This window comes from Rattus norvegicus, chromosome 6 (assembly GCF_021556685.1).
Source record: "Rattus norvegicus strain SHRSP/BbbUtx chromosome 6, alternate assembly SHRSP_T2T, whole genome shotgun sequence".
NCBI classification, from domain to species: Eukaryota; Metazoa; Chordata; class Mammalia; order Rodentia; family Muridae; genus Rattus; species Rattus norvegicus.
Window position 1 is genome coordinate 100,482,406 of NC_141539.1, and position 15,149 is coordinate 100,497,554.

The window sequence follows — 15,149 nt, forward strand, 5'->3', positions numbered from 1 at the left end:
CCTCCGCCGTGTCCCCTGACCCCACAGATGCAGGAGCTGTGACACAGATGTATCCGATGGAGCTGGGTTCCAACACGATCCATTCATGTCTACATGTGTCCAGCTGTGGATTTCTGTGACTGTCTCCACCTGCTATGAAGAGAGGCTTCTTAGAGGAGGGGTGGTAGCTACACTTACCCAGGAACGGTGGCTCAGGTGCTGGCAATGCTCATCTGATGCTGTATCAGAGTCCCTTTCTAGCCCGGAGTTGCCTCAAGTTTATGAGATGGAATCTCGGAGCTCTCAGAGAATCTAGTTTTCCTACATCAGGCCTGCCAGAGGGCCCAGGTGACCCGTGCTCTACCCAGACACAAGCTTCCAACTGTCATCTCTGCTGAGACAGAGCAACTACTCACACAGAGAAGGCCAGGCTAAGGACTCCAGCTCCATTTGTGTCTTCGATTCATCTGGTGCGTGCTTATCAGTTACACAAACTTCACACCTGAACCATCTTCTGGCCCTTGGGAAAAGGCGGAATCTCTGTTCTGGGGGGCGGGGGGTAGGGACGCAGGACTCACTTTATCGATCAAGCTACAGTGGGGTTTCCTCCATGGATGTGAGTGTCAGGGACAGATGCTGTGTGGTTCTGACTGTTTGGACCGACTAGTGTCACTTTTGCTCGGCTAAGATGGCTGGTTCATTCCCCCCCCACACACACACACCTTGTTTTCCTTAAGGACAAAGTTTCTCTTGTTTGTACAACTGTGCCGTTCTGTATAAATTACAACTGAAATGAAAACCTCATGAAGTTCTGGGATGACAGATTGGAAGCTAGAGGGAAGAAGGGATTGGCTAGGGGTTAGAATAAGCTTGTACTCACACTCCCCCTCCCAACCCCAGTCAGTGGAGGGGGAAGACTAGGTTAGAAAGCAGAGTGGCCAGTTATTCACTGTAGAGATAGTCACTGTTATGATTCATGGGGGCATAAGGCTGCAGACTGAAGCCACAGAAGCTCAAGCTGCCGTATTACTGACATTCACATGGGATAGGCTTATTATTATTATTATTATTATTATTATTATTATTATTATTATTATTATTTGAAAATGCACCAATGACTTAGTGTTGAAAAACGACTTCTAAATGTTCATTTGTGCTGAGGTAAACATTGATAGGCAGAAATCTCCAGAGGTCCTCAATGCTTTTTGTTAATAATAGGATCAAGGAGCTGGAGAACAAGGTTTACGCTGATGGGTGTGACTAATCCTGTACTCAGGGACTGCATGTGGTCATTTCAAAGTCATATAAAGCACGGATATGTTTGTAGGACAGGATGATGGAGAGAAGGTTTAAATGCCACTCTTTGCGACGACTTTATTAGCGTGTTGATCGTACATGTTAGGTTTCATTATGACATTTTCAGTGTGTGCAAAGGATCGTCTTCACCCTCTCTTGTCCCTCCCACTTATTCTGACCTCTTCCTATTTCCAACCTATCCCCTCCTACCATTCTATCTTTTTTAAATTTATTTTTTGTCATCCAAATTGTTCCCTTGGGCTTGCTTACAGGAGCATGGGTGAGGGTCAAATGTCACCCTTGATGGTTTCTTCTCTTGGGTGATATGACCAAGTTCCTGGGCTCCTTAGTGATATTAGATATGCAGGAACCTCACAATATGACTTCACTCAACTATTCATACAAAATAACTCTTTTGGTAATTTATCTTCTTGTTGGCATGTAGATAACTTTGATGTATTGACTCAGCAGAACCCTCTCTGGTAGCTTTGATAGCTCCTACTATGTGCTGTATGAATTTTTAAAATCAGCATACAGCGTATGAGTGTTAAGACCTCGTTTCATGACCACTGCCCACCTACCCACATATACCTTTATACATTAAAAATTAAATCTATAATTTGTAGTAGAGAGAAGGCATTTAATATTTGAGTCTAGGTCTGGGTTATTTTGCTTAAAATCATAATTTCTAGTTCTACTCATTTTCCTGAAAATGCCCTGATTTCCTTTTTCTTTGTGGCAGAGTAGAATTCCATTGCATCTATAGACCATATTTTCTTCTCTTCTGTGTGTGTGAATGAGAAAGTATGTGTGTTCAGGTATGTAGTGCTTGTGTGTGTGGGTAGAGGCCAGGGCTCATCCTCAGGTGTAATTTCTCAGGAGCCATCCTCTTTGATCTCGGAGACTGAGTCTCTGACTGGTACTTGGGGCTTGCCAATTAGGCCAGCTGGCTGGTAGGTTGCAGGGATGCACCCTTCCCGGACATCCTCAGTGCTGGGATTACAGTTATGTGCCGCCATGCCTAGAGTATGAACTTAACAGGATCTAGAATCATCTGGGAGCCAGACCTCTGGATGTGCCTGAGTGGTTGTCTTGTTAGATTAGTTGGGGTGGGGGATGACCCATCCTTAGAGTGGGTGGCACACCCTATGGGCAGGGTGCTAGACTGAATAAAGAAGAGAAGCTGAGTTGAGCATCACATTTATCTTCCTCTCCTTTCTAACTGCAGACACAGGGTGACCAGCTGCCTGTAGACCCTCCCATCATGGCTTCCCCATCATGATGAAGGGCACTCTGAAACTGTGAACAGCCCTCCCTTCCTACCTTCTCTCCCTTCCATTGATTTTACTATTTCGTCACACAAATGAGTAATTGTTACTCAATTACTACACCACTGATACCAGAGCAGTGTCCTGTGCAGAGAATGATGGGGCCAGGCAACTGAATGGAAGGACACAACGATATAAGGTCATGCAGCTGCTGTTCATGACTTCACGTTAAATTAAGCTCTTAGGATGCATATTAAGTTTGATAGGCATGACCCTTAGGGAACATAAATGTGTATAGATTTGCCATTTTGATATTTGCTTTAGAAAAAAATGTTGTAGACTCAAGGACCAAGGATCAATGTTGCCCAGCACTGCTGAGCCACGAGAGGTCCTGAGCCAGAGTCTCCAGGCTCTTCTTCAAGATGTGTCCCCAGGAGTGGACAAAGGCCATGGTGTTCTAATGACAGCTTGGCTCGTTAGAAGCAGGGCAGGGTTGCCAGAAGGGTTTTCCAGCCCCAAGTGTCTTTATCATGTGTCTGGATGGTTAGGTGCCCTAGATGCCACTACAGGGGACAGTCATCTTGGGAACAACTCATTCTACTTGAAGGTCAGACTGCTGGAAGATGCATTCGGGCAGTGGTCCAAGGGCCTGCTGGGTAGTCTGTTTCCAGATGGGTTAGGATCATGAACCCCAAAACCACCTCCATAAGTCCCATCCCTAACACCCCCATAAGGCATTCTTACCCGACTATATCCCTACATTAGCTAAAAATTATCCTGGGATCCCTGTGTCCTATTTACCCCCAAAAGAAAAATGGACAATTAAGGTAATTAGATGGTAATATTTTCGAGAAGCCCCATAATCTATATCCAAGGCTTCCAGGGAATTTATCTTCATTATTCAGCAGAGATTCTAAACCCCAAAGCACACAGACACTCAGCGGTGTGCCCATGGCAGTGGGATAACAAGGTCAGAACAAGAGCAGCATCCTTAACCCAGGAGACAGCCGCCATTAAATAGTTCTTTACACACCTAACACCCCCTTGGAGACACTTACTGTGCCTCACAGGGCCTTGTCATCAAGTCGAAAGACCAATAGGAAATTTGGGGCCCAGCCATATCAACAGGAGCCAAGATTGAGAAGATTTACCTCCATAAGACCTGAAGGTGTGGCTTTGGTTAAAAGTTATGAAATACTTGCACAGAGTGAGAAAGTTATCAGCAAAAACACATCCACTGTGGACTGAAAGGCATAGAGACCTTTAGACATTCCAAATCCTCATCACGGGAAACAAGCTCAAAACAAAACAAAACACCCCCTAAGTCACGGGGCTGGGGAAATAGCTGAGCTGGTAAAATGCTCCCACTCTTTTGACTACTTTTTAAATAATTTTGACTTAAGGGGAGAGCAATTACTCCCACATTTCCCATTTACTTATTCTGATACTTGAGTTAGTCGTTCAGCGGACATTATTTCCGAAGGATGCAGCTCTCTTGTTTCTCTGATGTCTCTTCCTTCCCATTTAACTGCTATCATGTTTTACTGAACAGTAGGCAGAGCCTGTGGTGTGACTGTATCCATCCCCCGCTGTCTGGGGATGCTCTAGGCTTGCACTTCAGCTCTCCCCGGGCTGCTTTTCCAGGAGTCTCGAATCTGCTATGCTTCTCGCTGACCTACTTCATCATCCCCTTTCAAACCTCACACCAGTTTTTCTCCTCCAGGTTCCTCTCATCTGTTTTCTTGGCTTCTGGAGCTCCCCCTGTCTGCACTGGCTCCTCTCTAGGCCTGCCTGTCACCCACACTATTTTAGTTTCCTTCTTAGGGGGCATCACTGTTTTCTTGAATCCTGTGTCTTCTGTTTTCTTGCTTTACCCTGGAGTATAGCTTCAAGCAGCTTTAAGCCTAAGTAAGATGCATGAGAAGGGAACTCGAAGCATATAGAATTCTAAGTTGAAAAATCCCCTTCGTAGATTTTTAAAAATTGTATGTCTGCACAAGTGCACACATCATGATACACACATGGAGGCCATAGGACAACTGTGTGGAGCCGATTCTCCCCTTCCACCATTATGTAGGTTCTAGGCTTGCATAGCAAGTGATTTTCCCAGTGAGCCATCTCATCGGCCCGCTAATTTTAAAAGCATCATCCCGCTTTTTACTCCGTGTTACTTTTGAGGAAGTCAATGTCACTCTGATGTTTGATCCTCCGAATACGATGTTTTGAGTGCACTGTAAGCTCAGAATGTCTGCTCTGTGCCGTGAACACTGCTCGAGTATGTGTTTTATTTAAGGAGACTTTTTCCTTTTGACAAGCGCCTAGTAGATAATCTCAATCTCAAATTCGTTTTGTGGTTGGAGACGTGGCTCGGTTCATGGATGCTTGCCTAGCAGGCTCAACATCCTAGCTTAAATCCTCAATACCACAGAAGTAGGTGTGGTGATACACAGCCCTTAGGCGGTAGATGCATACATTCAGAGAGATCCTTAGCCACAGACTAAGTTCAAGACCATGTACATGAGACTGTCTCAGAAACAAATAACTAACTTGCAAACTCTATTGATTGTCCTGTGCTGCTTTAGGCTGTCTCCTCTGAAACTCCCTGTCCTGTATCAGGCTGGTCCCCTGGCTTACAGCTAGCAGTGTTAAAAACACTGCATCCTTGCATCCAATTAGAGGGTCCATCTTCTCCAACAGACTCCAACTTTATACAATGTTTATCCCATTGTACAAAAACGCCTGCAGTGGGAACAGAAAGCCAGTTCATTCATAGCTCAGACAGGAACTCCTCTGACTGCCTCCACCCCTCTAACCCCTGGATAGATGTGATTTTTGTTTGTTCTTTCAATCTGGCTACTCTAGTTGTCTCTGAACAATGCTTCCAGTGCTGCTTGTCTGCTTCTTGGTATTTATCCTTCTTCTTTTGCTTGCTATATATACTCAAGAAACTCACTCATTCCAAACTGAAAGCACAGCTACCACAGATCCTTCTCCAGAGCACACAGAACAATCCAGAAATTGGAAACAACCTCCAAAATAACATATAACTGCAAGCTAATCAGGGGGGAACTTTTTTTCCAAAAAAGCTTACTTTAGGGGATTTTCTAAAAACACAAGTGTCAGCTCTCAGAATGGAAGAAACCTAGGAATCCTAGCAACTGAATACACAGTGGAGCATGGACAAGAAAGAGGCGGGGATGGGAAGACGAGAGCTCTGCTCTAAGCTCTGATGCACACCACAGTCCACCTGCCTGCTTGTTGAGCCCACTTGTTTGTCTACAAATCGAGTGGTTCCATTTCCATGGCACCTGAGACTGGGAAAACTAGAGGCAGGAGATCACCCAAGACTAGGAAAACTAGGTGCAGGAGATCACCCAAGACTAGGAAAACTAGAGGCAGGAGATCACCCAAGACTAGGAAAACTCGGGGCAGGAGATCACCCAAGACTAGGAAAACTAGGGGCAGGAGATCACCCAAGACTAGGAAAACTAGGGGCAGGAGATCATCCGAGACTAGGAAAAAGAGAGGCAGGAGATCACCCAAGACTAGGAAAACTAGGGGCAGGAGATCACCCGAGACTAGGAAAACTAGGGGATCAGCCTGCGGTTGCTACGGCTGGAGTTGGCAGAGGGATCAGTTTTAAGGGGCAGCAGGAAGCAGTCTGGCATCAGAGACAGTAGAACTTCTCTACACAGAACTGTAGGGGTGCCAACGGACTCTGTGCTTCTGTCAGAATCACGGAAGTGTCTGATAAATGAAATGGACAGTTTATAAGTCTCAACCGTTGTGCAGGACGTGAAGGGAGAGATGGGAAGCAGCTGGTAACAATGAGCTGCATTGCAAAAAGATCACACAACCACACTGACACAGATACCAGGCATGTCACCTCTGAAATCATTCTCCAAATACATAAGTTCAGTTCAACCGGAGAAAAATATCAGGAATACCCATGTCCAGCTACCTTCTAGAAAGCAACTGGCTGGAAATGTTCAAAGGTGGCACTATCCTCATGTGCGGGCTGGCTTCTGGAAGAAAGGGACATCAAAGGCAGAGACTAGAGACACAGGACAGGCTCTACAGCACAGGATCTAAGAAAAATGTCCAACAGTGGTAGACGACATTAGCACACAAGCAGGCTGGGTGGCAGGTACCTGCGAACGCAAATCAAAGTACTCAAGGCAACTGAACTCTTAAGAAAAAAGGATGCTACTGGATATAGTTTCAGATAACACCAACAGAAAACTCTGTGTTTCCGGCCAGAAGAACCTAGGAGAGAAGGCGGGATATTCATAGCAACTGGAACTAGAATACAGCCCAGAAGACAAAGAACAGAAAGAGTGGTACAAATTAGGACTCATAGAAGTCATAGCGCCTGCAGCCACAGAACCCCGGGGAAGGCTAAAGATGTGAACTGAGGCTGGTGCCACTGCCTCACGACTCGGTCTAAATTTTTCCAAGTTAAATATCTTCTTGAAAATAAATCAATGTTTCTCAGAGGAATATACATAAATCCAGAGTTCTTATAATGTAATATTCAAGATAACAAGACAAAAACCCCAAATTGTTCGATATGAAGAACAGGAGTAAGTGGCCAATTCTTAAGAAAAAAAAAAAAAAAAAACTAGAGTCTGAGCCCAACCAAATGTTGGTATTTAAATATGAGAATTTTATTAGTTATATTATGCATGTTTAGGAAAACATGCAATGAATAATGAATAGATAAGTAATCTCAACTGAGAGAACACTCCAAAGCAAACAGAAGTTCTAAAAGCAAAACCCATTTAAAAGAAGGACGTCAGCACATGGCCTGGAGAGTGAGGAGAGAGGACAGGAGACAGTGAGCTCAGAAATGATCGGCTGAAGCTGTCTGAAGCTGTCTACTTGGAAGTTTTTTTTTTTTTTTTTTTGGTTCTTTTTTTCGGAGCTGGGGACCGAACCCAGGGCCTTGCGCTTCCTAGGCAAGCGCTCTACTACTGAGCTAAATCCCCAACCCCTTGGAAGAACTTTCTTAAAAGGCAATGTTCCCATGAGCAACCTGCCCGTCAAGCTACAGTGAATATATACAGAAGTAACAAGGCTGTCACAATGGAGAGAAAGTAGAACATCACTCACTGCTGGAGGAAAGGAAATTAGTTCACAGTTAAGACAGTGGGGCTGGCAAGATGGCCCAGAGGGTAAAGGCACTCACTGCCAAGGCAGACATTGAGTTCAATCCCAAGGACCTATGTGGTGGAGGAGAGAACCCACTTGCATAAATTGTCCTTTCACTTCCACACACATACCCCTACTCCCCACAACACAACAAATAATATTGAACAGCAAGCTGACCCTACCTTTGTACCCAGAAGAATCAAGAACAAATGCCCAAATGAATGTCCAGTTATTCACAATGGCACCAAGATGGACACATTCTAAATGTTCACGACCAATAAAAAGAAAGCATGCTATCACCCCACAAAAGACTATTCAGCCATGACAACTATTGTTACTGAATAATCTTCAAAGCATCATGCCAGGGTCAGGAGAGATAGCTCAGTGGTTAAGAATACTAATTGTTTTTCCAGAGTCTCTACGTTTAGTTCCCAGGACCTACACAGTGGCTTACAACCATCTGTAACTCCTGTACTAGGAAGTCCAACACCTTCTTCTGCCATCTCTTGACATCAGACACATATGATAGGTATATATTCAGGCAAAACACTCATACACATATAAGAAAATTTAAATACTATGCTAAATGAAAAGGCCAGACCTGAAAGGCTATCCCTCGTATGAGTGCTCTGCTTATGTAAACTGCACAGAGCAGACAGCATGGAGATACTGAACAGCCTGACCGTCAGAGAGGAAGGACTACCACATCCACTGTGTCCCTAGACCATATCTCAGTCTGTCTGTGCTGCTGCCACAGTACTATAGACACTAATTTATAAAGAACATAAATTTAAACTTCTCCAAAGTCCAGAGGAATCTCTCATAGTTCTGGAAGCTGGAAGGTGCTAGCATTTGGAAAGACCTTCTTGTTGCATCGGCTCATGGTAGAAGACCAGAGATAGGGTGAGAGAAAGAAAGGACAGGCCTGGACTTGTCCTTTCATAATCAACCCACTCCTGCTGTGACAGGATATTTCCACTCACACCCCCCGTCAGACCCTCATGGATTGATCACCTATGGGGCACCACCTCCAAATGTTATTGGAGACTCCATTTCCTACAAGTTTTGGGGGAATGGGGCACACACTCAAACCATAACAGAATATAAGGTTTGATAATACCCAAGTAATGATTCTTCTGAAGTTACCTATTCCGTTTACTCTCCATTACAACCCACTCGCTAATGCACTCGCTTTAGGAACCTCACTACATCCCTCAGTTTTGTGTGGAAATACCAAGGGTCCACCATACTGAAATCCCTTCAAATAAATGGCAAATTAATAGGCATTGATGATATCATAAAACCATGGCGGGGGGGTGACAACTGGAGAAGAGATAATCGAGATTTAAAGCCACATTTTTGTGGCACCTTCTTGAGGCAAGACTTTCTGTCATAACCCTGTTACAGCAACTAGAAGCTCACAGTGGAAAACAGAGGATCTAGATTCCACTTAACCTACACACAAGGAAATAACCCAAAGCGAGACTTATGGCTTCTTCAGCTCAGATTAACTACATAGTTCGATGATTCCAAACGTGACATGCTCTAATTAGCCACGAGAGCAAATCCCACAAAAGGCAAATGCATTGCAAAGAAGGGACCCCATGGCAGTCTTAGAAGGAATACAAATCACTTCCTACTCTACTAAGCATGCTCTGTGACTGCTTGACCAGCAGGATGTCCTGAAACAGTTGCTATGAGTTTCTGGAGTCAGGCCTCAAAGAATGGGTAGTTTCCACTTCCAGCTGCCAAATGGTGGTTCAGTGAGGAAGTCCTGTGAGGAGGAAATGGGATAACTGGCATCACTCTAGGCCAAGGCCAGCATAAACTCAGCCAGCCCTGCTGAAGTGAATCTGTTCCTCTTCCAGATATCTCAAGTCACACTAAAGGACCGGACTGGATATTCCCACCAATCTTGCCCCACGCCACAGACTGGAAGACAGAATAAGTGAAACACTGTTACAGTGATAGCTGTTGGGTCACTCCCCATGGTCATACACTCCTAGACATAATGTTTCTCAAAACTGAAACCTAGTAACACCCACCCATGTACACACACACACACACACACACACACACACACACACACACACACAAACTCATCACACACACACACATCTCAAATCTCAGTTAAACATATTAGTCAAAAGGCCACAGTATGAGGACAATAAAGACAAGTAGCCAGGCTCCTGCATCCTCCCCTGCTTATTTATTAGGGACCCCCACGGTACAGAATCTCACACAGCTGAGAGAGAGCGAATTACAGTGCTTTGGGGAGCACCTTTGCTTAGTCCGTAACCACTTTTGTGTGAGTATTTTCAAAGATGAACCCTTATTTCCAAGTGTGTAAGCTGCCATCTGCATCCTGCTGTCTGACAAGGATCTGGTTCAACAGGGCCTGGAAGTGTCTTAGATTAATTTTTTTTTTTTTACTTTGAAGTGGATCAGAAGGCTTCCCTGCCTGATTAGCCAGTCTGTAATCTTCATATGCAACTTTTCATATTGTTTCATTTTTACATCTATGCACAGATGCTGTTTTGAAAAACAGAGTAACACACTCACCCACAGCTAAATGTGCGGCTTCCCAGTGGGGAAAAATGAACGTTTGCTGCCCTCTCCTGCCACAATGATGAAATGAGGAACAGGAGAGGCTGGAGTGGAGATGGAATCCTTAAGACTATGGGAATGGACACACCATTCTCATTAGACTCCAATCAAAACCCAGACAACAAGAAAATGTATTGGTAATATTTATATTTGAAAGTCCCCCATTGATACATGAGGTTTAGATTACAACTTATTTACAGTAAGTGGTTTGTTTGTTTTTTTAAAAAAGGGATAGGTTGAGATAGGAGAGGAGAGGATGGGGAAGAGAGGAGGGGAGAAAAGGAAACCTATATTCATAGACATCACAGTACGGGGTGTTGGTTTCCAGGAGAGATGCCACAGCCGCTATCGTGCACAAGCAGCAGCACAAAGGAACATTCCGCTAGCTCAAGCCCTGCTCATCCTCCTCAGGACGCAGAAGCCCTCCTTTTGGGTTCTCAGAATAGATGTAGAGGAATATAAAATGTGTCGCCGATATACAAAAGTCCTTTATGGCTCCTCCCTAACTCCCCACAGAGAAGCAGCTGAGCCAGAGTACAAAAATAAAATATTCATGTGCAAATAAAACATCACTGATCATATCTCCTGCCCTTTCTGAGACAGGTGACTGTCACTTTGTGGAAACGTAGGTTAATAACATCAGAGAGAGAAGCTCTTCCTTCTCTGGGCCAGGTCAGTATATCCAATTAAAAGGGAAAACAAAGCAGGAAGAAATTGACCTTTGGACTACTTAATGGTGCCGATACCAGCCCCAGCCCCACCCCCACCCCCGACCACACACCACTCCCCAGCCCCATCCCTACAAAAACTTAAAACAGCTTTTAAAGCTCTTGGTATACTTTATTCCCCTTTCCACGGTGTGACTGAGCCCCAGGATACGTTCATATGTGTTCAGTATGGGAGGTGTGATTACAGGTGCTCCCCAGGTCTGTATCTTGGGCTGATGCATGCACAGGATGCACAGAATCAGTGTGATCCTGCCCCTTAGGGGAAGAGCCTGAGGAGGAGGAGCTTACCCCTGCTCCTGCAGCCAGTCACATTCAGGGGAGTATTCATTCATTTTTTATTCTCTTTTATTTAAAAACAACAGTCAATGTCAGGAAGAGCAAAATATAATCAAAATTGCAGCGGGCAGAAACTAAACAGTGATGAAGGAGCCCTGGGACATGGGCACAACGAGGAGTGGACGCTTGATCCAGAGGAGATGGTCACTTCACTCACACAGCTGCTGCAGGCCTGCAGCCCGCAACCCCGGCGGCATCCTAAATCACAGGGTTTTATCTTAACTTTTATTCCTAGAACACTCTTAGTTCCATCCCTGACACCAATATGGTTAGGGATAAGGTTGGAGTGGTCACCACTCACTAACTATAATATTCGCTATTGAAAAAATATATTTATATATAATTCTGGAAACTATGAAGCAAACAAAATATAACACAGAGCTGAGTCTGTCGCAGTTAACTCACACTGAGTGACAGCAGGATTGCGGGGGGTGGGGGGTGTCAGACAGGGGGCTGCTGCAAATGCAGCAAGTACGTCTTTAAATATGTCACATAGTGCAACAATCAAGTTACCTGGGCTAGCTTCTCATCAGCACACACAACATGACCGCGGTCACATTATCACTTTTGGTTAAAAAGGAAAATGAGTGTTTCTTCTCAGAGCGTGCCCTGTGAGTTGAGACAGAGAGACAGACAGCCCTCGTCATACCTTTAAATAGTCTAAAGCTTAGCTTTACTCCTCTCAGTTGGGAAGGACCAACAGACAGAACTAACAGATTGAGTGCCAGTGCTGCTGGTCCTTAGCTCCAAGGACAGGACAAGGTGCAGGAAGAGGTCCTGGCCTTTCTCATGTCAAATGAGCATGTTTCACCCCGGCATGAGGGGTTACAGCAAGCGCAGTCTATGCTATCAGATCTGTGTAATGAGGATCAAGATGCCTAAGACAGCTGAAGGAGATGTGCTATGGGCTGACGGCTCGGCACCAACATGTGGGCTCGCAGCTCTGCGCCCACACTTCCCAGGCACTCATATGGAGCCCTCCTTAATGCTCTTAAATGCCCCTATTCATTCCACAGACCGTCCTGGACTTGGTGGTATGCAAACCTTTAAAAACAAAAGACCAAGGTACCTAAGTGAAAATACCCATGATTAGCTTACTCTTGGGTACACACTGTGACTGACAATCTGGGAACACTTCATAAGTGACAAAGGTCAGTGGCCTCCCCCTCCTTTTCCTTGGAAACATCGAAGCTCTGTATATTCTAATTTACATTTAAAAGGAAGAAAATACACAAGCTCATATTTATAGTGTATTTCTACTAAGAGCAACAACAGCTCATGTGTGTTCGTGTTAGCTATAATCACAACTCAACTATGAACACAGAGGCGGCTACGCCATGAGCACTGTTGGGCGTGATGGTTCAGGGTGACTGGCTCACTGGTGTCCTGTCGCTAACAAGCAAAAGCTGCCTGCCTGGAAACAAACCTCACAACACACATTTGCCAGTACACAGCAATGCAACCACATCGGGTAAATACAGACTGCACAGCCGTACGTCACGATTTTCCTACCCCTGTGGGGTCTCCCGTTAACACAGAGAACCAGTAAGTACATCTAGAGCACAGCCCTCGTTTTCCTTTTTTTTTTTTTTTTTTTTTTTTGCTTAAACAATTTGGTCACAATGCACCTTTGATATAAAAGCATTTTTTTAAACTTTATTATTAATACTCAGGACATTAGGAATTTCCAGATTTTTTTCAGTAGCATTTGTAGAACCACTTTTGGTAACAAATACAGTAGTTAGGAATATGCATCCAATTCAGAACGCATAATGTTGATCCTGAATCCTTTCTGGCTAAAAACAGGGCTGGCGCTGCGATGAGCTATAGAACAAGAATTGACAACAACCGCTGGAGCATGTTCTGCTTCTCCCAGAGGCTGCACCCGCTTGTGCTGAAACCCTCTGTAAGTACACATTAGAAAGTAAGGCATCAACTCCAAACACTTCATGCTGTTCACTCCTCTCGGGTCCCAGCCAGACCGCAGTCCTGGTGCTCAGCTTCACGGTTCTATCGCTTAGTGTTCTGTCTGTCTTACTTCATAGGAGCCAAAAGGATGTTCTCGGACGTTTCTAAATTGTCTCTGGTCTGGATGCACACCGACGTCTGCAGCCGATGCCGCAGGTGCGGGCGGGGCTGCTGCGCTCCACTGCCTGTTTTCAAAGGATTCAAGACACTGATTTGGACTCAGCACATCTGATAGGAACGAAGCCCGGCTTCCCTTTGCTACCATGCTTATCACCTCTTCTTTTTACTCCTAATCTGAAAACTAAAGGAGGACCAGGAACACCCAGTCGCTGGGAAGATGTTCACCCCACAGACAACCTTTCATCAGGGACCTCTGTGATTCACAGCCCCATTCCACGTGGACATTCGACTCATGAAGATGTGCAAAAGGAAAGGATGTCACATTACAGTCATGTCCAGAGGAGGGCGCTATACAAACTTATAAAGAAATGACAATCTTTTCTTCCTTTACTATAAATACATTTAACAGCTTAGCAGAAAGACAAGCTAAATTTAAGATTGTTCACATTTGAAAATTGTATCATACTCTCTGCTAGTGATAAATAAGGAACTCCTGATAATGGGATTTTAACATAGCAATTTCCCCCACAGATCCTGTGACCTTTTGTTTGTTTGTTTGTTTTTAAAGAGGGTTAGAACAATGATTATGTTTGCAAAGTTCTGAGAGTCCATCTACTGTCCACACTCTGAAGTCCTTACTTAGAGACAGGTATATACAGTGCTGCTGTAATAATGAGACAATGTGAAATCTACTGGAAAGCTGCACGATACAGAAAACGGTTGCTCCATCCTTCTACTACATAAGCGTGTGACCCACGGTTAGTGTGTCGCTGTCAGGCTGCTGTTAAGTCGGAATTATCCCATCACGTCTAAGACCTCTTTTTAACTCCAGATCCTCCAATTTTTTCCACAGTTCTTCACGCTCCTTTTCTTTCTTTTTCTCACTGGGGGAAGAAACAGAAAACAGTGTAAACAACCGAGGGGTGGGTGGGAGTACCTCACACATGCCGGGATGGCCCTGAAGCATGGGCAGCCAGCATCCTGCCTTTTCCTTTTGGGTCTTCCCCTGTGTGGTTCTACTCTGATGCTCCCTGGCCAAAGGAAGCACTTACTAGTGAACAGTGGAAAACAAGGCTATTAAGGCTTACACTAACAGTCCTGTACGTGCAGATACAGTGTAAATTATAATCCAGTGACAATAACTGAGAAACAAAACTAGAGAAGATTTCTAGTGTCATTTATCTTAACACAATGTGTTTAGTGGCTTTTACACACTCAGGGCCTTGTTAGAGCCCAACCTTCTATTTGTTCCCAAATAAACTCTCAAAAGAGGCTGAAATCGACACCGACAGATAATGGACAAGATCCTAAAAATACATTCTCTCCTTTATTTGTGTCTATTTCCCATACAATGCATACTGAAACTGGTCATTTCTGAAAACACATGATCAAAACATATTTATATTTTATGTTATTTATATATTATAAAATTTTATTAATCATCTGCATAAAACCTTGTGGACAATGGTATTATCATATATTAAAATTTTTAGTGAGCAAGCCTTCAAACCTGGTTAGATAGCAATATGTAGTTATTAAATAGAGATACTTGGTTAAATGCCAGCACCAGTGATCTCCAGAACTTCAGGCTGCACTACTGGGCCAAGTTTACCACAATGGACAGGCCAAACAGGTTCAATAATTACCTTGCCAAAGGTATTTCAAAACTTCAGTATTTTTTTAAAAAAAGGTTTAA

At 44.2% G+C, this 15,149-nt stretch overlaps 1 protein-coding gene across 16 annotated transcripts in view; it reads right to left on the reverse strand.

The window, feature by feature from the left end:
* Positions 1-9,887: 9,887 nt before the first annotated feature.
* The window catches only part of Ppp2r5e (protein phosphatase 2 regulatory subunit B', epsilon), a 149,604-nt gene continuing 144,342 nt past the window's right edge, over positions 9,888-15,149 (reverse strand). For 6 of the 16 annotated variants that reach the window (XM_087552753.1, XM_087552752.1, XM_087552763.1 and 3 more), the window contains 2 exons: positions 14,270-14,337; positions 12,995-13,518 (listed from right to left, as the gene is read on the reverse strand). In XM_087552753.1, coding sequence (XP_087408879.1) covers positions 13,400-13,518; positions 14,270-14,337 — 187 coding nt within the window. In that variant the 3' untranslated portion in view covers positions 12,995-13,399. 16 annotated transcript variants of the gene reach the window in all.